General features: G+C 36.2%; 1 protein-coding gene and 1 pseudogene across 1 annotated transcript; both read left to right on the top strand.

The window, feature by feature from the left end:
• The first annotated feature begins 19,044 nt into the window (after nt 1-19,044).
• On the top strand, nt 19,045-21,463 carry LOC149239431 (cold-regulated protein 2-like). Its single transcript, XM_089367141.1, has 3 exons — nt 19,045-19,247; nt 20,656-21,212; nt 21,316-21,463. The coding sequence occupies exons 1-2, from the start codon at nt 19,102-19,104 to the stop codon at nt 20,762-20,764; spliced, it is 255 nt and encodes an 84-aa protein (XP_089223267.1). The 5' UTR covers nt 19,045-19,101; the 3' UTR covers nt 20,765-21,212; nt 21,316-21,463.
• A 681-nt stretch (nt 21,464-22,144) lies between these two features.
• On the top strand, nt 22,145-23,392 carry LOC149239430 (GDSL esterase/lipase At4g10955-like; annotated as a pseudogene).
• The last annotated feature ends 3,002 nt before the right edge of the window (nt 23,393-26,394 follow it).

Here is a 26,394-nt window from a genome sequence, read left to right as displayed (position 1 = left end):
AAAGAATGATAAAAAAAAAATAAGAACCCTAAAGATTGACGTGAGAGCAATTTGTTTGAAAGACACTAGTCTTTTCTAAATAAAAGTTCGCTGAAACCCTATGTAAAAGTTCGGGTCAATAAAAAGAATAAGTATATATCTCCGGGAAGGATTCAATTTCTTTTCTAGATGATTTTAAAAAGTTACACACAAATATTAGAAATCCATCATTTCCACATCTTATGCCCTACAAAATTCAGGGACATCAAACTCGGATTTACTTTCCCAAAAATATACATTTAAAATTTTAAATTGTACTCGTTTATATAGAGCTTCTCTTTTATTGCATATTTTTACAACTCCCATGTCTCTTTTCTTTTCCATAATTTCCACATCTTATGCCCTACAAAATTCAGGGCCATCAAACTCAGATTTCGTCTAACTACCTGCTTTTTACTAACTCTGATTCTTTATTTCAGTTTTTATTTTGTTTCTTTTTGTTTATGTAAAATTTTCTATAGTGTAGTATAAATCTTCATTATAAAAAGTATAAAACAAAAAAAATAAATTGAAACTATAGTTGCTAATCAACTTAAACAATCATCAACCAATAGTTACAAAAGAATGGACAATTATTGTGATTTATTTAATTATAATTATTCCATATTATGAATTATTCGATTAATTTTTCTTTTAGTCTAAAATTTTATATAGAAATTAAATTTTTATTATATTAGTTTTTTTTAAATAAACCTGAATTTATGTATTATTTGTAAATATATATTTCCTTTATTCGATTAACTTTTCTTTGAGTCTAAATTTTTATATATAGAAATTAAATTTTTATTATATTAGTTTTTTTAAATAAACCCGAATTTATGTATTATTTGTAAATATATATTTCCTTTATTCTATATAATGATAAAGTTATTTATATTTAATTTAATCTATAAAATTATGAAATTACAATATAAAATGGTTTTTTGAGATAAAAATAAGTTATGTATTATTTGTAAATATATAATTCTTTTAATCTATATAATGATAAATTATTTATATTTAATTTAATCTATATAATTATAAAATTACAATATAAAATGATTGGATTTATTTTAAATCAACTACATTAGTTAAAATAGTTATTTTGGATAAATTTATATCAATCCTATTTACTAATATAATTTAATCTATATAATTATAAAATTACAATATAAAATGATTGGGTTTATTTTAAATCAACTACATTAGTTAAAATAGTTATTTTGGATAAATTTATATCAATCCTATTTACTAATATAATTATGCTAAGATATATATATATATATATATGTGTATGGAGTTGATTATAAATAAGAGTAAGTTTGGTAGCAAAATTGATGTCTGTAATGTTGATTATGTAGCCAACGTTTTAAGGAGCAAGGCACGCTTATTCAGGAATGAAACGACGAGTAGCGAAAATCTCATGTATCTGTGCAAGATGGGGAGGAGAAGCACAAAAACAGATATCACAGTGCCACTCAGATCCCTTATAATGAAAGTGGAAAGAAATGTGGTTTCTAACCTAACCATCGTAGAAGAAACGAAGTTTTGCTACCAGTGCAGGAGAGACACAGTTGTGTTTGAAGACCATTCCCATGGTTTGGTTTGTACAGAATGTGAAATAGTGGTCGGAGAAAACAACATGATTACGACATAAGATTTCGAATTTTGAGAACAACGCGGAAACACAACATGGGGAGGGGGCGAACCCATCGGCCAATGGGTCAATCGCGCATACCCGTCATCCAGTTCAACAACACCCAAATTGCGTACTTCTGTTCCACTGAACATCTCTGACCATGTCACCAAATTCGCCTAGAGAATTTTTAACAGATTCTCAGAATAATTCTCACAACGGAGGGGCGCAATAAAGATGCTCACCATGGCAGGGGCACATAGAAGGTTTCATATGTGCAGGGTACAAAGATTCTCTCAGAAACAACAATAGTAGTGGCATGGACAAAGATGCTCTCAGAAACAACAACAGTAGTGGCATGGGCAAGGACAAAGAGAAACAATGAATCCTCCGTTCCCTCAATCCCTCCCTGTGGTGGAAAACGCTCCCTCTGTGGTAGATATTATGAACGCTCTTCAACGGATGCACAGATCGCTTCACCAACTAAACTCGGAGTGTCAAGTTGATCATAATGATATCTCGAATTTCATGAACCCCCTCGAAGAAATTTGTGGGAGAAGCATAATCGACTAGTGAGTAGGTGGGGCAGAGAACGACAATTTCAAGAGCAGATGGACAAGTTGGCCACGTATATTGTGAATTCAAACCCTAGCCATCCTATGGCTCATCTCCACATAAGCTTGTCCTAGTAAACTCTAATGATGCATGATGAATGTTGTTGGTTGTTTTCTGTTTTGTTAGTATTTTGGAAATGGTTGAGGGTTAATGTATGTTTATTGCAGTGGCTTTGGCATGTCATTTTGTATTGTGGAATGCATAGGACCAACATGCTTTTAAACCATCTTTTGGAACATGTAATCTGATGCAGTAATAGAAATTTTTCATTTTAAAAAAATATATGTTTTTCGTATAATTTATTTAATAAAATTACAAAATATATATTAATTACAAAATTTTTAATTAAAATATATTATAATATATTTTAAAATATTAAATTTATATAATTGTTTTTATTTCATAAAATTGTAATAATATTTAATATACAATTATTGGTAGGATTAATTTCTATATAAAAAAATTTAATAGTAATCACACATTAAATGTTGAGATTTATTTCTAAAAGTAGTTATGTTATTTTTTTTATTTTTTAATCAGATTAATTAATTTAGAAAATGTTATATGAACAAGTGTGATGAAAGGAGTCATGATTTTTTGGATGTGTTATTGATATGCCATAGTATTGACGCATAGGATTGTAATTAAGCCTATTATTATTATTATTATTATTATTATGATGATGATGATGATGTATTGTAGCTTGTACAATAAGTGAGTATGATGAAAATCTTTGAACACTAGCTATACCTTTAACCTTTACTAGAGATTCTCTAAAAAAACTGTATAAACTAACAAAATTTAAAGAATACCATTTCTCATTAGAAATAAGGCATCCAAATGTATACCTTTATTTGTAAGATTATCTGTAGCATAATTTTTCAATTTGAATGCTTTAAAAGAAGCTTTCTCATTATATCAATACTCAATTTCCTAACACCCAGTTGTACTCAATTTGAAAAATTTCCATCAAAATTGAGAATAAACTCACACATTCCTACCACCTCAACTTATATTTTAATTATTTTTATAATTAATAATGATAATAGTAATTTAAAGTAACAAATATAATTTATCTTAATATATTAAATATTTTTATAATTAATATTTTTTTTTTGTCGTTAAAAAACTAATTCTATTAGGAGAACATATGGTACAATGCATGGTTACAAGCAAGAGAATCAAGAACATAGGCAGCCGGAAAGGATTGGTAGTCCACCTCGGCTCCTAAGAGAGAAAGAGTGGAACACACGATGAACAAAAGAGCAAGAAGACACAAGAGGAGCAAGAACTGAGCAGAGGATTCTACCCTGCATGTGCTGAATCCACTGTTCTGCATTTTTTCCCTTTTTTTTTCCCAACTTTGACCCACTCAGGAGGATTTTGCTGAGCTGTTATGACTTGCAAACTTAGATGATCCGACGGAGAGGTCTCCTTTTCTGAATCCGAGGTGGAGGATTCATGGTTCCTTTTCTGAGAAACTGGTATGACTGACGAAACCGTCGGACCTGCCGCGAACGGATCCGGTTCTGATGCTGCTGCCGCATCTTCCTTAATCTCTCCCTCTTCATCGGAGCTGAAGTCGTCCATAGGAGGAGGATCATGTGGCTTCCAACTTTTGGATTTCTGCTTAGCATTGGCTTTCTTCTTTTGGGTTGGCATTGTGGGACAAGAGCTCTGAAGGTGGCCTGTGTGTCGGCAGTTGCGGCAGCGGAAGGCTGTGTTTTCGTAATCCAAATTCTGAGTCCAATGGAAATCTCCAATTTTGAGATTGATCTGGTCCGGGAGACCTTTGCTTATGTCTATTTCTGCACAGATCCTGGCATAAGTGTAAAGGCCTTTTTCCCCTCTGGAGACGTCCGTGTCTAGTAGGCGCCCTAGAGAGTTGCCAATCCCTTGGAATACCGCAAAGTGCCAAAGATTCGCTGGGAGGTTTGGAAGTCTGACCCAGATGGGGAGTTTGGTGATAACTGCCGTAGAGGGGTCGAAATCTGGAAACCAAGGAGTGAGGAATAAACCAGCTGCACCCCAGAACCATGGGCCACCAGTTAAGGCTTTTTGATAGTCCTCATCAAAGGCAAACACAACGATGAAGAATCCTTTTGAGCATAGCAAAGTCTTGCAGTTGACGGTCCAGTTAGATTGGATCCATTGGTATAGGTCTGCTGTGCGCGGCCATAGCCCATTAAACCTGCAGATAATACCATGTTCCGCAAAATGTTGGGTTTGCTCATCCAGCGATGGATGCTTTATTTCTATGGATGGGGATTCCTCCAGTTTATCCACCAGGAAGGGCTTGGGAGCTTGAGCAGATGGAACTGTTCTTTCAGGCATCTTAGCATGGACAGCCTCTTTATAAGAGAACGCCTTAGCTGAGGATGACTGCCCTGCAGCGCCCCCTCTTAGACGAAGGGTAAGAGCTATGGAAGAGTTTCTCTCAATGCTGTAAAAAGATAAGGGGAAGAGATCCTCGAGTTGTTTACCTCCATGGAGAAGTCGTTGTGCTACGGAGGGAATCCCCAGCTTGATTCTCAGAGCTTGCTTGAGATCTTGGACTAGATCCGCCGATCTCACCCATTGAAGCAGGGTTTTGCCCGATATAAGCCTGATCTGGATCTGATAAGGGGCAGAGAAGCCAGAGATTTGCTTGCCTCTGCCGATCTGAGACATCAGGCGGCTGGGACTTTGCAGGGCCTTCTCATCCTGCTTGCGCCGCGAGGGGTGGAGAGGAGAGGATGCGGGAGTCTTAGAGACGTCGAGCTTTTGAACGCTCGTCTGCAGGGAAGAGGCTTCGAATCCTCTGTTGTAATGCTGCATCAAGGAGGTAATATTCCAGATCTGCGTTGCAGAGAGCGTTGGAGCCTCATTGCATCGCGATCCCAGGGCTTTACATCCATCCCTTTCCTGATCTGCGGATTTGCCCTTTAAGATCCGCTCGAGACTAGCAGATCGAATCCCAGGGGAGCTACCGTGGGGCAAGAAAGCTAGCATAGCCCTCTTTCCTTCGTATTCGCCAGCCGGTTTGCCATACCTACGCCAAATGATCTCGAACGATGGCGTAACAGGATGTGATAAGGTGAGGACCTGTTGATTTGGGGAATAAAACTCCAGACTTGAGAGTTCTGTAGCCGCCGTGAAGAAATCCCTCTGCACTCTGAAGGCGGATGAGCGCAGTATGATGTGGTTCCGTTTGCAAAAATCTTTTCCATCAACGGATTCAGACCAGGACCAAAAAGGGGCTTCGTTTTCATAGGTTCCATCAGGCAGGCGTCTAGCAGATCCAGTCCAGATCAGGGCTCTCGGAGCCGCGGCGACGCTGAGGAAACCGTCTGAAACCCTAAGCCACAAATACGCCTCCATCGCTTCCCAAAAAAAAAAAAAAAAAAAAAAATTATAATTAATATTAATAATAATAATAATTTAAAATAAAAATATAATTTATTACTTATTTTAATTAATAGATTACTTGTAACATTATTTTAATTTTTTGATTTAAATTTACATTGACTTTGAAATTTATTTTAATATTAAAAAATTAATATAAACATAATATCTGTAAAAAATTCAAATGAATGTTTTTTGCAAATTTTCTTACATTATATATTTAAATAATTTTTTTAAAATAAATTGATTTAATATTATATATTTAAATAATTTTTTTAAAATAAATTGATTAAATAAATAATCATAATCATAAGAATCGTAAATAATAATTTTATATATTTAGTAGATAAAATATTGAAAATAAAATATTAGTAGGTGGGAAGTTTACTTTCTGTTAAATTTCATATGGATGAAGTGAGCATGAGAGTCGTTGATGGGTTGAAAGCTATCCCACTAAATGTTTTTAGTACAACCTACTACCTTTCTTGCCTGCAATATTGAACTCGCCTTCGCTCAATCTACCAAGAATATATATTTTAATTTTAAAAAAATTGTATTGGTGTAAAATGTGTACTTAATATTAAAGAAGTATGGACTTTTCATTACGGTTTAACATATAATTTCCTATAACAAAAAGATAGGAAATTACCGAAGAATTGATAATTATGGTACTTCGTTGAGTTGCAATTATGTTAATAGGTATTTTTATTATGAAAAGTTGATATATTAATTTTTTAAAATTTAAATTTGTATTTTATGGTAACTTTTTATATTAAGATAAACTAGATTTTAAATATAAATTACTTAATTTTATTATTTTTTTTAATAATTATTTAATATAAATAGAAAATAATTGTTAAAGAATATAAATCAATTTACTTTAACTATATGTATTAATATAAATATAATTATGTTCAATCAAATCAATCACATTTACTAACATAATTATGTCGAGTTTTGTTATAAATGAAATTAGTATTTTTTCCAAAAAAATTAATGTTTTTATAAATATTTATTAAATTAAATTTATCTAAAGAAAAAATTACAAGGAGAAAGACACAATGATTAGGAATGAAAGGATGGAGACTAAAATTCTCATATATTGTTGTCGGATGGCAGAAGAGAAGCACATAAGTAGATATTATTATGCCAATCAGTACCCTCATAAAGAACCTTAAAAGAAACCAGGAAAAGCACACAATTGCAAGTGAGAGCTGTGATATCCCCCAAACCATGTAAATACTTTAATTACTACAGTTTGAACAACTATTTATTTTCTAAATTTAAAAATATTATTTTGGAAGTTAATCCTTTTTATATGAAGACAACAGTTAACAATAAATAGTATTCTTACTCAATAAACAATTAGGGAAATGGTTATTTGTTCCTAACTAAGTTCTTGAAACTAATTTCTTAAAGATTTATTGAGGGGATCAAGAGGATAGAGGTATCTAAAATCCAGGAAAGAAGAAAAAGAAAACAAACTAAGGAACAAGCTGTGCTGAAATGTGAGACAGACCTATAGGGCCATGTCTTGTATAGGGCCATGTCTAGTTTGAACTAGAGGGCAGTGAGGCTGTGAGTCTCAAGAAAATTACACGAACACAGACCTCTAGGGCCATGTCTGGCTTGGACCAGAGGACGGTGAGGCTGTAAGTCTCAAGAAAATTATAGTTCCTATATTCAGGAACAACTCGAGGGGAAACCACTGAACTAGTCTCAAAGTTGGGAGGCAAAGATATAAAGATAACATGGCCATGTTTGGTTTGATCCAGAGGGCGGTGAGGCTGTAAGTCTCAAGAAAATTACAGGAACATAGACCTATAGGGTGATGTCTAGTTTGGACCAGAGGACGGTGAGGCAGTAAGTCTCAATAAAATTACAGTTCCTGTATTTAGGAATAGCTCGAGGGGAGACTACTAAACTAGTCTCACGGTTGGGAGGCCAAGATATAAAGATTATATTTCTTGTATTCAGGAATAGCGCGGGGAGACTAGTAAACTAGTCTCAATGTTGGGAGGCAAAGGTATAAAGAATTCGGGTCTGTGTGCAGACTGGAATAGGATTATTTGAAGCTAGACATCAATTCAAATAAGTAATGATATCAATTGTTTATTAGTTAGAACTCTGTACTGTTCATGGTATAAATATTATAATATTGTATAAATTCATGAAAATATTAGCATTAATGAAATGCATGTTTTTTAGAGAAATAGAATGAATAATGCTATAAATCTAAACATAGAAGTGAACTTAAACATAAATATGATATGTAGAGAACAAAACTTCATTTTCATTATTCCGTAGAAATAACCAGTATGCTAAGAAAGGATCATTAAATCCTCTTTTAAGAAATAGAAACGAAGAGGAGATTTTTCACCATAACAAAGCTCTATTATAGACTCCGTTAAAATTATTCAACTATTCAATTGAGTAAACATTTTGAAAACTCATAGAGAAAAAGGGAGATATTAGAAGGTCTCGTATATGCCCAGCACAGTAAAATTTATATAGCTTCCTTCAAAAAACAAAGACTAGGAAATAGTTAAAACAAGAAGGAGAAATACTTCAGTAATTGTACCCAGTCAGAGAGAAATGCAAAGATATCGACCAAACTCTCGTATACATAAACAAGAATAGGAATAGATTCCCTGTATTATCTATAAGACATTTAAGATAATTCAAGATAGAACAAAGGCATTATGCTTCCTAAACTATAAAGGCTTGTTGCTCAGGCGACATGGTGCTCGTAAATTTATAAAACATCAGCTGAATATACTGAAGTATGATAGAAAACATCCATAGAATCACAAGCAAAATTCTAGCAGTAGCATATAGACTAATCCTGAAGAGAGAACAATTAATAATCATGAATCTTGCATTTACAGAAATTGTTTAGAGATGAAAACAAGTTCATATAATATTTCCCCAATAGTTTTCAGAATCATCACATAACTTTCTAGGCAGGGTTCGAATCACCCTCAGCCCTAAGCAAAATTATACAAATGACAAAATCCCAGTCGAAGGACTGGTATAATCTTGCAATTTGTTCATAGCCAAAAGGGCTTCATAAACTTATTTTAAAATTCAAAATACAGAGGTAAACCGAGAAGACAATTATGGTAAAATATAAGTGCCAAGCTCCCTACAGAGTTGCAACCTTAACTTCATAGAAAATGAAGCCAGAACCCTTGCATACCCGAAATGAGCATAATATAGTTTACATGCTGATGAGAGAGTCGAGCCTTAAGAATGACCGATAGCTTGTGCATCGCATAGTCTCTGCAAAACCCTCCACTCCAAATGGGTGGGGAAAAACAATAGAGATTAATACATTTTCTTTAGCAAATAAAATGACAGAGAATAAATTGACAAATGAAACCTCCATTAAATTACTTGGAGAGCTCGAGAAGGTGAACCGTTTACCAATAAACTCACACCATGAGTGCCAGGAGACTCTAAAAGCTGAAGAATGAAACCTGGGACATCAAGTATCCCTAACAATGAGACACAGGTAGAAGTATACTCTCAGAACACCAAAAAAACTCTACCAGAGGGTTCTAAAACCCTAAATACAACCATCTCAGAAAAAACTAGAAATAATAATTGTAGAGGAAAAATGAAATGGAAACATACACATTCAGCATTTAGAAACCCTAAGAAACCCCTCCTCCATCCAATCTACTGGAGCATCTGTTTCAGTTGATCTAGAATGGATCCCAAGGTGATAGTGAATGAAGTACAACAGTAATAACACCAGCAAAGCACCACCTCCAACTAGGCCGAGCAGCGATTACCAAAGTTAAGGTGGGATGTTCAACAATGAGGTAGATATTAATTGCAGGACGAACTAGACTACCATCAACGGTGCTGTTATCAAACAATACTAGAAGAATTTAAGAGGAAAGGTTGCGGAAAGGGAACAAGTGGACTTGGTGAGCCGAGCCACCATGAGAGATGGACAGTTGTCCTCATCTCTCCCACATAGACTTGGTGTAAACCTTCGTTCAAAGTATTAGAGGAGTCCATAATGTAATTCTGAATTATTAAATTCCTAACGAGTTTACATAAAATGCACGATATGCTTTATTTATGTGTAATTGTTTTTCATTAGAATTATAAAGGTCATATGCTAATGGAAATGATTGGAATTGTTTATTAATATAAGTAAACAAAAATTATGTACATGTAAAATCATCCTAGTAGATGTGTGACATATGGTATCATAGCATTCAGGTTGCTAAACTGAGACCTCTGAAATAACGAAATTACAACTTTGGTGGTGTGCATGTAGGAAGCAGGAAACAGTCAGCATGAGGATAATTGGGAACCCTCCGTGTTGGACAGTAATGGGAACAGGGCCCACATCATTTCAAGAAGGTAATCCAGAAATATGGGTACGGTTAGACGATGAGCCACGAAATGCTAACACAACCATCTTGGAAACTGTACAATAACTAAAAGACAAGATGGCCCGGTTGCGGACAGACAATGAGTGACTAATGTAGGAGCAAGAGAAAATTATGAAAAGTCTATCTGATAGACAAAACCATTGGCCATTAGCTCCTAGCCTTGAACATGGAAATATGATAGGGGAAAAAGAATACATAACTAAGAACATGGGGAGAGAAGGAGGTGAAGAAAATCATGAAGAAGAATCAGACAATGTGTCAAATCATAAGACACAAAAAAGACAAAAATTAGAGCTTGAATGAGAATTTCGAAAAATAAAACCTCCTCTCTACGATGATGAACAGGATGAGGCAACAAAAGAATGACTCATTAATATGAACAAGTATTTCTAGCTATACGAGTATGACCATAATCTATAGGCTCGACTAGCCATTTTTTAGCTACAAGGAAAAGCAACATTATCGTGGGAGGAAGTAGAAACAGTCTAGGGAGTTAATGAAGAAAACATATCTTGGGAAAATTTTTAGAGATATTTTAAGGAAAAATATCTAACAGAAAGATTTTATGATGTAAACGTGAAGGAGTTTCATGATCTCCGAAGGGGAAAAATGGCCATGGATGAGTTCATAACCAAATTCACTTCACTACTTTGATGTGTCCCCTACATATGCGAAGAAAAAGAAAAAGTGCAACAGTTCATCAACAGTATTCCATTGTTCATGAAAGAATGACTGGAGTTCGACAATCCAAAAACTATGGATGAAGTTATTCGGAAGGCACGGATCATTTACCAGCAAAATAAACCTAAGGGAGATTTAAGCAAGAAGTGGGCTAACAAAAGAGGGAGTAAATTTGTCTCGAGCCACAAAGGGAACAAGGGTACATGTGACAAAAGGATCGCTTAAAGGTCACATTAACTGGAAAAAGAATGGAGAACAGCCGATATTTAAGTTACCACATGAAAACAAGATGAATGAACAAGCTGGCAGATCTGAAACAAAATTAAATAACAAACCACCTGTACAGTGTTGGGGGTGCGGAAGACCGCATTATGTCAAAAACCACCCACAACGCCGCGGAGCTGATTAGATTTTGCAGATACAAGAAGCATCTACCGTGGGAGAGGTGGCTAGGAGCATTCCTAAAATTAATGTTTCCCTTGAAGACCATCAGGCAGAATTTCAGCCAACCATGGTTGAATTTGAAGGTAAATTTTTTGACAGACCTATATCTATTTTAATCGATCCAGGGGCTACCCTGAGTTATGTTAGCCCCAACATTGTAGAATAGTGTAAACTTGAACCTGTCAAATTTAAAAATCCATGGCTAGTACAACTAGCCACAGGAGAAAAAAGAAGAGTTTTGTCGAAGGTCAGCAACTGCCTTCTAATTTTAGCTAACTAGACTATTATGGCAGACCTTAATGTATTACCCCTGGGGTCCTACGATCTTCTTACAGGTATGGATTGGTTGGAAAAGCATTGGTCCCTTATTACCTGTAAGACCAAAACCATTAATTATTAGGATGAGAAAGGAAATATGCATGAAATTCAAGGTATTCAAAAACCTCTCCATATAAGACTTGCAACAGCCTCCCAATTAGAAAAATGGATCAGAAAAGGCTACCAAGTCTATTCTATATGGGTGGGCTATGCTGATTCTAAAGATAAATATGCTATTATAGCAAGTATTCCTGTGATTAAAAACTTTCAGATGTATTCCAAGAGGAAATGCTAGGTCTACACCCAAAAAATGACAGATTTTACCACTTATTTTATTCCGGGAGCTGCCCCAGTCTCCCAAGCCCCTTATCGCATGAGCATACCAGAGCTAACTGAATTAAAAATTTAGCTACAAGGGTTACTCGATAAAGGGTATATTTGACCCAGTGTGTCCCCTTGGGGAGCTCCAATGCTCTTTGTTAAAAATATGGACAGAACCTTGAGGATGTGCATGGACTACCGTCAGTTAAATAAACTAACCATTAAAAATAAATACCCTCTACCCTGCATTGATGAGTTATTTGATCAAGTAAAGGGTGCAATAGTCCTGTGAAAGATCGATCTCTGCTTAGAATATCACCAGATCCGGATAAAGGAGGAGGATATAGAAAAAGCAACATTTAGGACTTGTTATGGACATTATGAGTTCATAGTGCTGGCATTTGGAATAACTAATGCCCCAACAACCTTCATGTGTCTCATGAACAACATATTTCATCAATACTTAGATAATTTTGTATTAATCTTTATTGATGACATATTATTCTACTCTCAAAGCATGGAGGAGAATAAGGAACATCTCCATATTGTTCTACAAGTGTTAGGATAGCACCAGTTGTATCCCAAATACAAAAAATGTGACTTATTTAAGGAGAAGATCCAGTATTTAGGACATGTCATCATCAAGAATGGCATTTTAGTGGGTCTGGAGAAAATAAGGACTATCATGGAATGGCCAGTACCGAAAGATGTGGCTGACATAAGATCATTCATGGGTTTAGCTGGATATTATAGACAATTTGTGGAATGGTTTTCTAGGGTGGCCTATCCTATCACTTCCTTACAAAATAAAGGTAACTCTTTTAAATGGACCTTGACTCCCAAAAGAGCTTTGATCAGCTCAAGCATCTACTTACCACTATACCCGTTCTGAGCATCGCAGATCCCAACAAAGAATACATGGTTTGTAAATATGTTAGTAAAGAGGGTGTATTTGGTGTATTAAATCAAGAAGGTAGCATTGTAGCTTATGAATCAAGGAAACTTAAGGAGTACAAACAAAAGTATTTTACATATGACTTAGAACTGACAATGTTGATTAATGCCTTAAAAATGTGGCGGCAGTACTTAATGGGTAAGAAATTTATACTATTGACTGATCATCATAGTCTAACAAGCTACTTTAAGAAGCCCAACTTGAATGCTAAACAAGCTCGTTCGGCAAATTTTTTACGTGAATTCAATTTTGAAATCAACCATTTGAAAGGGAAACAAAATCGGGTTGCATATGCTTTGAGTCGAAAGGTAAATTGTTTATATGAAATTTCTTTTAGTGAGTCAAGGGCAACATTTTATAAGAAGATTCATGAAATAGCCATGCAATATTTAGTGTATAAATGTTTATGGCAGCAAGCAAAGGTTCCAAAAATCCATGAACAACTATTAGGATATGAGGTAAGTTCAGAAGAATTGTTCATTTATAGGAAGAGGTTATATGTGCCTAATGAAAAACATATTAAAAATTAAATTTTAAATGAATTTCACAAGATTCCTTATGCAGGCCATCCTGAATACCAGAAAATGATTTCTACCTTAACAAAGGAATTTTTCTGGCCTTGAATGGAGAAGGAAGTAGCGGAATATCTAGCTCAATGTCTAGAATGCTAGAAAATAAAATATGAGCACCAACACCGAGCATGTTTACTCCACCCCTTACCTATTCCTGAATGGAAATGGGAAACCATATCCATCGATTTCATCACCAGGATGCCTAAGTCAAAAAGGAAAAATGACTCTATCATGGTAGTGATAGATAAACTGAGAAAATCCGCTCATTTCATACCAGTCCAGCCAACTTATAAAACGGTGCAAGTTGCTAACATTTTTATGCAACACGTTTTCAAGCTAGACAGGATACCCAAAATCATCATCTCAGATCACCATGTGAAATTTACATCAGCCTTCTAGAAGGCCCTTTTTGAAGGATTGGGCACACAACTGCACTTCAGTACTGCCCACCATCCTCAAAATGATGGACAAAGGGAGAGAGTAAATCAAGTGGTTGAAGACATGTTGCAAACTTATGTTATGCAATAGCCATCGAAATAGGAAGACTACCTACACTTGGTAGAATCTTCTTATAACAATGGTTACCGCACATCTCTATAGATGACTCCTTTTGAAGTGTTATACAGACGTAAGTGTAGAACACCCTTGAGTTGGAGTGGAATAGAAGACAAGTTGATGTCATGGCCGGATATGTTGGAAGAAATGGTGGAAATGGTAAAAAGAGTGCAAAACAATTTAATGGCTACTCAACACTGGCAAAAGAACTTCTGTAACTCGAAATGGAGCTTTCAGGAATTTCAAGTAGGAGACCATGTTTACATTAGAGTAAGAACTAAGAAAAGTACATTGTAGTGCACCAGATGTGCTAAGCTAGCACCCAGGTTTTGTGGGCCATTTCAAATCTTAGCTCGAACCAGGCCAATAGCTTACTAGCTTGCCTAACCTAGGCACAATCGTATGCACAATGTATTCCACGTGTCTCTATTTAAGAAATACATTTAAGATCCTAAACATGTAATCAATTGGTAAAACATTCAGGTAAAATATTCCATAAAAAATTCTCTTTAAATACAAATTTATTAAAAAGTTGATTAATGACTTAAGTAGTTTATTGTTATGTAGGTCGAACCGGAATGCGAGTTCTTGGTCGAACCTATAGGTATACTGGATTAGAGAGAAGTAGCACTGTGGAAATGAGTTATCACCCAGGTTAAAGTGAAATGGAAACACTATGAGCCAGAAGACGCCACATGGGAAGATGAAAAAGTTATGAAGGAAACCTTTCCAAATTTATTTTTACAAGGAAAACATCAGGACAATGTTACATCCTAGGGGACGAAGATGTGATTACCCCCAGACCATGTAAATATTTAATTACTGTAGCTTGAACAACTATTTATTTTCTAAATTTAAAAATACTATTTTGGAACTTAATTTTTTGCTTTAATGAAGACAACAGTTACAATAAATATTATTCCTACTCAATAAATAGTTAGGTAAATAGTTACATGTTCCTAACTAAGTTCTTGAAACTAATTTCTTAAGGATTTATTGAGGGTATCAAGAGGATAGAGGTATTTGAGATCTAGGAAAGAAGAAAAAGGGAAAAAAATAAGGAACAAGTTGTGCTGAAATGTCAGACAGACCTATAGCACCATGTCTGGTTTGGACCAGAGGGTGATGAGGCTGTAAGTCTCAAGAAAATTATAGTTCCTGTATTCAGGAACAGCTCGGGGGGAGACTACTAAAGTAGTCTCAAGGTTGGGAGGCAAAGATATAAAGAATTCAGGTCTGGGTGCAAACTGAAATAGGATTATTTCAAGCTAGAGAGCAGTTCAGATAAGCAATGATATCAGTTGTTTATTAGTTAGAAGTCTATCCTGTTTATGGTATAAATATAATGATCTTTATCAGTAAGATTAAGAGTGAGATAGCTTGATTAAATTAGGATAAATTGTCATGTTAGTGTATTATGATATTGTATAAATTCAAGAAAAGACTAGCATTAATGATATTCATGTTTTTAAGAGAAATGGAACGAATAATGCTATAAATATAAACATAGAAGGGAACTTAAACATAAATATGATATGTAGAGAACAAAACCTCATTTTCATTATTCCATAGAGATAAAGAGTATGCTAATAAAAGATCACTAAATCCTCTGTTAAGAAAGAAAAATAAAGAGGAGATTTTTCACCATAGTGAAACTCTATTATAGACTCCATTAAAATTATTCAACTACTCAACTGAGTAAACATTTCAGAAACTTAGAGGGAAAGAGGGAAATATTCAAAGGTCTTGGTTATGCCTATGATAGTAAAATTTATACAGTTTCCTTCCAGAAAGAGAAACTAAGCAATAATTAAAACAAGAAGGGGAATTACTTCAGTAAGAATTCCCGATCGGAGAGCAATGCAAAGATATCGACCAAACTCTCATATACATAAACAAGAATAGGAATAGAATCCCTATATTATCTATAAGACATTTAAGATAATGAAAGATAAAACAAAGGCCTTATGCTTCCTAAACTATAAATTGTTGGTGCTGAGACGACCGGGTGCTCGTAAGTTTCTAAAACATCATTGAATATATCGAATTATGATAGCAAACATCCATAGAATCGCAAGAGAAATTCTAGCAGTAGCACATAGACTAATCTCGAAGAGAGAACAACTAACAATACTAAATCTTGCATTTCCAAAAATTTCTTAGAGATGAAAACAAGTTCATATAATATTTCCCCAACAGTTTTCAGAATCAAAATATAAATTTTCACATAGGGTTCGAATGACCCTCGGGCCTAAGTGAAATTATAGGAATAACAAAATCCGAGTCGAGGGACCGGTATAATCTTGCAGTTTCCTCATAGCCAAAAGGACTTCATAAACTTAATTTAAAATTCAAATACTAGGGGTAAATTGACACGAGAGTTATGGTAAAATATAAGTACCAAGCTCCCTACGGAGCTGCAACCTTAACTTCAAAGCAAATCAAGCCAAAACCCTTGCATACTCGAAATGAGCAGAATATACTTTACAATTCAAGCATAGCCTTAAGAATGGCTAATAGCTTGTCCACCGCACAGTCTCTACAAAACCCTCCAGTCCAACTGGGTGGGGAAAAACAATAGAGATTAATACATTTTCTTTAGCAAATAAAACAAGAGAGAATGAATTGGTAAATGAAACATCCATTAAATTACCTGGAGAGCTTGACAAGGCGAACCGTCTACCGATAAACTCACACCATGAGTTCCAGTGGACTCCAAAGGCCGAAGAATGAAACTTGGGACATCAAGTATCCCTAGCAATGAGACACAGGTAGAAGGAGATTCTTAGAACACTAGAAAAATGCAGGGTTATAAAATCCTAAATACAACCATCTTAGAAGAAAACAGAAACAATAATCGCAGAGGAATAATGAAAGGGAAACATACCCATTCGACATTTAGAAACCCCAAGAAACCCCTCCTCCATCCAATCTACTAGAGAAACTGTTGCAGTTGATCCAGAATGGATCCGAAGGTGATACTGAACGAAGTAGAACAGTAATGACAACAGCAAAGTGCCACCTCCACCTAGGCTGAGCAACAATAGGTAGAGTCAATGCAAGAGGTTCATCCATGAGGTAGATATTAATCACAGGAAGGAACCGGACTACGATCCACAGTGGTGTTATCAAATAGGACTAGAAACATTTAAGACGAAAGGCCGCGAAAAGGGAACAAGGAGACTTGTTGAGCCGAGCCACCATGAGAGAGGGACAACTATCCTCATCTCTCCCACATAGACTCGGTGTAAACCTTAAATCAAAGTATGAGAGGAGTCCATAATGTAATTCTGAATTATTAAATTCCTAACAATTTACATAAAATGGGTTTATGTGTAACATTTTTCCATTAAAATGATAAAGTTGATATGCTAATAAAAATCCTAGGAATTGGGAATTCTTGATTAATAGAAGTAATTTTTTTATTTACATGTAAAATCATCTAAATAGATGTGTGACGAGCCATTATAAAAATACTTGAAATAAACCTGCTTTCTAACCTAACAATGGCAGAAGAAACGAAGTTTGTTACGAGTGCGGGAGAGAGACAGTTATGTTTCAATTGTGATTGTATACCGCTTATATATGTTTCCCTATGTACTCTCTATTGTCAAACGTACAATCTTCATTACTCGCCTTCCAAAATTTTTTACGGAAAGACCGATTGGGAGAAAAACGTAGATAATGATAACATTTAGTAAATTTTTTTGAAAACATGGGTTAAGATTGTTAAAATTTAGGATTTTAGGTGCTTTAAATGTTTTTAATGGTGTTCAATTCATTTTCCCTATAAAAAATATATAAAAATTCTAAATTTTGATTTTTAAAATATTTTTTATTAAATTCTAGCTTAAAAAAATATAATTTCAAAATTTGTAAAATCTATCTATTATAAAAAGAAGAGAAGGAAAAAAAATGGAAAAAAGAAAGTGCAACCCCCTTTTTTATTACGCCGTAAGGCGTTTCCCTCTGAAATAAACTCGCCTAAATGTCTTTCTGTCATAATCTTAATCGTTAGATGTATTGTTAGACCATTCAACAATTATCTGTCATCCAAAAAAACTGTTATATGCTTTTCTGTTTCACATCTGGCTGGCGATTCATTATCCCTCGCCGCACATGCATCTGGCAAGCATGCACTGCACTTTGACTGCCTCACTGCATTCTCCCCTCATTTACCTTATGCGTGCCCGGAGGAGCTCTGCTCAACAGTGTAGGCCACCACTGCTACCAGTTTTGCTGTGCATTGAAACACTTCTAGGATGCCAGGTAATCTCTACGACCCTCCCCGTCCATATCGTATAATTCCTGGCATTATCACGACCACACCAGGTTTTTTCTCGTTTGATTTGGTGCTACATTAATTCTCCTCCTTTAGTTTGAAGTATTCTTGATGGGAGAAATCAATTATCTTGAACAGTTTATGGGGCTTAGAATTCAATTGGCCTGAACAGTTTATGGGGATAATTATTTTAGGATTTTTGTTGAAACCGTGAATTTATTTATCACATTACAGATAACCTAACTTTCTGCTCGCTTATTTGTTTCCTATCTTGCGGTGGCTAGGTTCTCGTCTGCCATATTTTGGTGTTAGGGTTTCACGGCTGGCTCTGGAATCATGCTGCCGAAATTAGACATGGATTTTCTGGTTAGCTCAGCCATATAACTTTTATGAATGTGGCCATTCGGCCTGCCCCTTCTCTGGGTATTACAATTTTCTTAGTCAATCAGGATTCGAATGTTTACAATACTGCCCAAATTTTAATAAATATGTCTTCTTGTCTGCATTCTGACAATATACTGTTTGGAGTATGCGATTTTATGCGCAAATTTTAGTTTCTCTATAACTTTGAAATAGGGTATGACGACAACTTTGGGTTTTCAAACCCTTTGATTTTTATTTATTTAAATTGTGAATATCCTCCATGTTTTGTCATAGTCGTGTTCTCTTTCCTACCATTTTCACATTGCATGTAACAGTGATTAGGAACGATTTGGCTTCATCGATTCCCCTTCATGGTTCAGTTTTTTTTGTGAACAATACTTATTCACATTCCTTTTCTCCTTGTCTTCCAGGTCAAATCCCTTTACAGCCAAAGACTGCACCTCCTGTTTCATCCTGCACCATCAAGAAGGTATTTCTTTATGGCCTAGACTGTCCGAGGTCTTACAGCTCCAGGCTGCCTAAACATGAGAAACAGTGAAAGGTTTGACTTGCTTTTTGTGATGGCAAGTCACCGCTTAGCTCCAGATATGCTTTCTCTCTATAAGCAGTATGCACATCTTACAGTAAATGAGAGAGCTAAAGTGAAAGAAAAGATCAATCCTGTTTCCAGGTTTGTTACAGGAGTCTGGCATAAATTGTTCTTTGCTGTGATGAATATACAGGTAGTGAACGTTGGTGAATAACTAATGTCATTTAGTTCAGAAATGGATAGAGATTGTTGATTGGTCTTTCTTCCATGTCCTGATAAATGGTCGATATTTAAAAGAATAATAAAGAGTGCTATGAAAGCTGAAGTATGTTGTGTGCTTCAAACATGATGGTAGGGGTTGATAGGTTTGCATTCTGTTTCGAGACCATATAAACGTAACTGTATTGAACATAGTTGCTCCATCGATAATGGATTTTGACCTCAATAAGTCTGGCCACATGCAATCCCTAAATTACGCAGATACCACAAAGGTTGACAAATTCCTGGTCCTTGTAAGACTGTTTCCTTTCATATTGAAAATTGTGCACTTGAACCAATTCTGTGCATGGTACAAGGTTTATCTTCCATCTTCAGCAACTCCTTTTTTGGATTTTGGTGCATTGGATGTGCACTGCTTCTATAGGTGCAGTAGTTTGAAGGGGTTGCTTTGTTTTCTTTGTCAGTATAATCTGTTTCTTGCTTCATGTGGTCTACACATTGTAGATAGATGGATGTCAGCAATTTTTCCGGTTCTAAATTTTTATAAATTCTGGTACACCTCCTGGCATAATACCTACTGGCGTGAGAAGTGTTATAGGCTACCAAATTTTTGTTCAATTTTATCTTCTTGATAAGCATACCACTCCTTCAGTCATATTGCATGGAGAGAAACAGGGTGCATTATACATCCTGGAATGGATGAGATGGGGGCATTATACTGGCCCGTGTGAATGAGATGTGTTATAACTTATAAATAATAATAATATTACTAATTAAGTTGTTTAATAACTTAATCCTATGAAGCAAAGAAGCGCAACCCTCGTAAACTAAATGAAAGAAAAGCTGACATCCCTGATGTAAAAATGAAAAAAATTCAACCATTATAATCAAAATAATACCAAAAAGAGCCTAATCTGTTAGGTCAACTTGTTGCTGTGAATGTTGCTGGGAATTTGGTTACTTTTCTGCTAGCACAGGTGCCTGGTTTGAAACCCCTGGGTGAGGTGCATTAATCTACACTCATGGGTTTATGAGGGATGATATATATGTTTGTGGAGAAGTATCCATTGGGTTTTCCCATAAAGTTATCTGTAAAGAAAAAATAATACAATAGACTAGACAAAAATAAAATATCATAGATCCATTTTAACTTGGATCATTTTAATGTTTTTTTTGTCCCTATTTGCTGGTGTGTATGTATGTATTTTATAGATATTTGCATACCACTTAGTATTTTTGTATAATGATCATATTAAACTGTTCGATGACATCTCTGGTGCCATTGCTTTTACTGTTTGGTCTAGCCCTAACATCTGTAAACTAATTGCAGTGGTGGATTTAATGGTTACTTCGGTCTCTGTGATGGGGATGTTTGCCCACCTGTTTTCACTTCACCTGTTAAGGAGATGGAAAACATAGTAAACAATCAAGTTTTGTAAGTGATTAACCTTTTTCGGTTGCACAATCTACAAGTGCCCGGCTATGCATAAACACATTCCAAGGCCCCCGGATGGGGTCATCATGCCAAAGAAGGTGCAGACTCTATGCAGATAAGCCTGATGTGCCTGTGCCATAAGATGACCATTCAAGAGTTATTTATTTTTGAACTTTTCATGTCGATTTTCTTTCAATTAATCATGTACAGACAACCTGAGTCTGTTATGGGCTGCCCGGTAGTGTCTCATAGTATCTTATATTTTCTTTCAACTAACTCATGGTATCCTCTTCTTGAACATTAAAAAATCCTCTGCTTTTCTTTTAGCTTGTGATTATTAATGTTGTATTTCTGACATTTCATACTGGTTGGCAGTCTGTATGTGCACAGGATGTAAGGACACAAGCCTTATGGCATGAAGATACTGGTCGAAGGCACCAGAATCAAGATAGGTAATGCTTTTTCAAGTTGTTTATTAGTAAATTTATACTGAGGTCATGTCTATCTGATGAAGATCTGTTTCAATTATGGTTTGCTATTCATGTTTTTGTCCAGGCCACCTATTCGCGGTGCTATCTCAGGTCCTCAGCTTGGATCAGCAGCTCATCGTCTTGTCGTCAATAGTCTGCAGTTAAAAAGTAGTAGATCGGGACGAGCTAAACATATAGTGCAGCAACCAGTGCAGGGGATGTCTTCTTCTTTCATAAGTAGTAAAAATCATAATATGAGCCCAAAACCAAGGCCAGCTGGCCCTCAAGGTTATGAAAATGGTTTTCATTTGTCTCGGGGGCAGGTTTCTAATGGTGGAATGCATACACAACAAAATGGTGAGAGTTATGATAGTGATAGCCAACAGCAGCGCAATGATGTGATACACGCTGATAGCTACCAGCGACAACTCGACATGCATTATCAATCACATCAAGCTAATACTGAACAATATAACCAGCTATCATCTGTGCATGTAGATACTCAACGGCATCTGCCCAGAATGCGACCAATATTTGAGGGAATCACAAGGGGTAGTGGTCTTGCGCAGATGTATTCAATGGCTCCGTCTGCAACAATCAATGGTTACACGATAAATCGTCCATACCCAACAGTCAATGGTTACCCTTTAAATAATGGGGTATATGACAACATTCAAGGCAGGGGGAGGTTTGCCATGCTGCCAGGAAACATGTACTCTAGTCGTTATTAATTACGCCGTAAGGCGTTTCCCTCTGAAATGAACTCCCCTAAATGTCTTTCTATCCTAATCTTAACTGTTAGACGATTGAACAATTATCTGCCATCCAAAGAAACACTTTCATTCTCGGACTGACATCTATTATATGCTTTTCTATTTGACATCTGGTAGTCGATTCATTATCCCTCGCCGCGCATGCATCTGGCAAGCATGCACTGCACTTTGACTGCCTCACCGCATTCTCGCCTCATTTGCCTTCTGCGTGCCCGGAGGAGCTCTGCTCAGCAGCTCATACCTTCACCTTTTCTTTTGTCACTTACTTTGCTCACGCTAGGATGCCAGGTAATCTCTACGGCAGTTTCCTTGCATCAATTCTATCAAAATAAAATCTCCTTTGTTTTTGTATGGAAGGATGAAAATTACAAGTGCACAGTGATGGCGTGCTTTATACATGCTGCATATCTGCTGGAACTGTACAGGCAGGAAAAACGAGAAAGAGATGCAGCATTGGCAGCCAAATGGTGGAAGCCCTTCAAATACAAGGTAGTGGAAGATTTCGTGGATGAGAGGGATGAATCCATCTTTGGAGCAAGGCTTGAATTGGACAGGTGTGCTGCATTCTCTGATCTTCTGGTAGTGAGACCTAGTAAATCTCCCAAAGGCAATAATAGCTCTCAGAGGAACCCTGCTGAGGGCTGCTACAATCAAAAGGGACATACAAGATGATCTTAGAATTTTAACAATGGAGGACCTCAATGGCTCCTGTAGGTTTCATAGGACACTGGAGGCAATCAGGAAAACCGTGAAGAAATATGGGAGCAGTGAAGTGTGCATGGCTGGGCATTCATTGGGGGCTGGCCTGGCTTTGCAGGTGGTGAAGGCCTTAACATTTGAGGCATATTTGTCAAATCTCATATGTTCAATCCACCTTCTGTTTCATTGCCCATGGGTCTTAGAAGTATTGTTGAAAAGTTTGGACTGCTGTGGAATGCAGTGAAGGGCGTGACGAGAGCTATTTTTCCTTCTAAGAAAAAAGGAAATAAGGAATTAGAAGGCCTTGATAAACAATCAGAGGATGGGGCAGAGGTGGATTCAGTTAATATTTGTCAGCAAATCCAGAAATGGGTTCCCCATCTTTATGTAAACAATAGCAATTATATCTGTTGTTACTACTTTGATTCTTGTAAAAAACACAAAAATTGTGATGGGGATGAAGAAAAATCAATGGAGGTCATGCTAGAGGTCTCTGCTATGGATCGTGTGGCTGCCAAATTTTATGTGATTTCCAAGGGCCCCATGAAATTTTCGGAAGCTCATGGGATTCAACAACGGTGGTCTTATGAGTCAGAGCTCTAGATGGCATTCAATGGGAGTAAATTGATACAACAACAGGTTGGTTCCTTCATACAACGTTCTCATCTGAAGACTGCCCTGGGATCTTAGCCGTAGTCATGGGTTCAATTCTCAAGGCAGCACGATAGGCCCTACCTCAAAACCTCCAAATACATATTCTTTATTAGTATTTGTTTGGTGTTTGTCCACCTCCGCTACCAGTTCTGTTGTGCATCGAAACACTTCTAGGATGCCAGGTAATCTCTACAACCCTTCGCGTCCATATCGTATAATTCCTGGCATTATCACGACCACACTAGGTTTTTTTTTCCTTTGATTTGGTGCTACATTGGTTCTCCCTTTAGTATGAAGTATTATTGATGGGAGAAATCAATTATCTTGAACAGTTTATGGGGCTTAGAATTCAATTGGCCTGAACAGTTTACGGGGCTAATTATTTTAGGATTTTTGTTGAAACCGTCAATTTATTTATCACATTACAGATATCCTAATTTTCTGCTAACTTATTTTTTTCCTATCTTGCGGTGGCTAGGTTCTCGTCTGCCAGATTTTGGTGTTAGGGTTTCACGGCTGGCTCTGGAATCATGTTGCCTAAATCAGACATGGATTTCCTGGTCAGCTCAGCCATATAACTTTTATGAATGTGGCCATTTGGCCTGCCCCTTCTCTGATTATTACAATTTTCTAAGTCAATCAGGATTCGAATGTTTACAATACTGCCCAAATTTTAATAAATATGTCTTCTTGTCTACATTCTGACAATATACTGTCTGGAGTATATGATTTTATGCGCAAATTTTAGTTTCTCTATAACTTTGAATTCTGGTTATGACGAAAACTCTGGGTTTTCAAACCCTTCGGTTTTTATTTATTTAAATGGTAAATATTCTCCATGTTTTGTCATAGTCGTGTTCTCTTTCCTACCATTTTCACATTGCATGTAATAGCGATTAGGAACAGTTTGGCTTCGTCGATTCCCCTTCATGGCTCAATTTTTTTTGTGAACAATACTTATTCACATTCCTTTTCTCCTTGTCTTCCAGGTCAAATCCCTTTCCAGCCAAAGACTGCACCTCCTGTTTCATCCTGCACCATCAAGAAGGTATTTCTTTATGGCCTAGACTGTTCGAGGTCTTACAGCTCCAGGCTGCCTAAACAGCTCGCCTTGCCTACTTAATTTTTCTAGAGAATCTCTCCTCCTCGAACCTAGAAGTTTATTCCACAAGCCTCTCTTGATGGGCCATGTTGCGTTGATACTCCAAAATTGGGAAAGATAGATTGCTCCTTTCGTGCTTCCTCTTTGTCCCCTGTTTGATCCTTCTCTTGGGTCCCTTCCTACCTTTGGTGTCTTCTATGCTTTAATATTATTTGGGCATTTAGATATGCATTTCTTCTCCCCACCAATTTGCACTTCTCAGTAAATTCCTTGGCTCTCATGACAATTCCTCCTCATGGCTTTACAATTCCCGCACAACAATATTTCTCCCTCTCTGAGTTGGCCAGGAGTATTCTTATTAAATTTATATCCTTGCATGCCTTTTTCAACCCTTTGAAATTATCAAGCTGATCTACTTTCAACCTTGGAATTCTATGTGGTATCTCTCTCATAAATTCTCAAATTAAAACAGGTCCTTCTAAATTCCTCCTCATGGCTTTATAATTCCTATGCAATAAGATTTCTCCCTCTTTGAGCTCGCCAGGAGTATTCTTATTAAATTTATAGCCTTGCATGTCTTTTTCCACTGTTTGAAATTATTAAGCTGATCTACTTTCAACCTTGGAATTCTATGTGGTATCTCTCTCATAAATTCTCGAATTAAAACAGGTCCTTCTAAAAAAGCTTACATCATTGCACTGTAACCCCTAGTAATGTCGGGGAATACTGGGTCTCTAAAATGCCTCTGAAATTAGGGGATTGAAACAAGACAAATGAACTTTAGATAAAGACTTCCTAAATATCATTGCAATTTGATTGGATCAATTTTTGAAGGTCGATGTCCACTCCCCTTTAGCTAAGTTCAGTGAATTTGTGTTTAGGTTTGATCCTTCTATTCCTCCTCTATTGCAATATTAGCCAATAGGTTTGCTACCATATTTCCTTATCTCTTTACATACTGGAAGTCGACCTCCTTAAACTTTATAACTACTTCCCTTGGCCAAGTGAGTTGTACTTCTGAATGCAATGCAAGATTTTACTTTGGTTTAAATTTTTAAAACAAATTGTAACATTTTGCTAGAACATGATCATATGCAAACCCAGATGCATCCTCTGAATTCATGAAGTACCAAGGCCTTTGTGAAGGTACTTTGGACCACTACCAAATGAGTTTCCTCGACTGTGTGATGGAATTTTATCTTTTACAAGCTATTCCTCTCTGGAAAACACTTGCAATTCACAATAATTAGGAATTCTATACAAAAGATCATCGGGAAGGTTGGAATCACATTCTCCACATTGCATTATTCATTATCTGAATAGGCTTAGGAATACAAAATACCATTGCATTTCTCTTGCACTACTTAAGGTCCTCTTTCCATTTCTCATCCGATTTCCTTCAAGAATCTTGTACAGACAGTGTGACTCATCCACTAGTGGAGACTTCACTAAAGTAGGCACTCAAAATCCATGTTTTTGATAATTAGATATTGATAGATAAAGAAGAAAGTTGGCCATCTAGCATGAGAACTATACTGCAATAGCAACTGTCCTGCTGGCAACAACACATGAAAATTTATAAGCCCCTATTGATGGCCTGATTAAAAAGAAAATAAATCTGTAACATAGATGCAGATGGAACAGAGTCAACGTGTTAATCGCAATAAAGATAGAAGCCCCCTTATATATCATAACTGCGTGCAAGGGGAGAGAAAAATCCCAATGTCCAATGCACTGAAACACAGACTTAGAGGCTTTGGCCATTTGCAGTAAGGCCCATTTTGTGGCATGGTACGAGGCTTACAGGAAACTCTATTTTTGTTTTCCATATTTCACCTTTTTCACACACTATCCTTTTGTCTTCCAATTCTGATTTACAACCTGTTACATCCAAGTACAAGTTAGTATTAAAAAACTGAGGTGCATGGCAGGTGCA

This window comes from Pinus tabuliformis, chromosome 8 (genome assembly GCF_031772625.1).
Source record: "Pinus tabuliformis cultivar Carrire ecotype Pingquan chromosome 8, CPIR1, whole genome shotgun sequence".
Lineage (NCBI taxonomy): Eukaryota > Viridiplantae > Streptophyta > Pinopsida > Pinales > Pinaceae > Pinus > Pinus tabuliformis.
The sequence above is the reverse complement of the archived record's forward strand: the minus strand, read 5'-3'. Positions and strand labels throughout refer to the sequence as shown.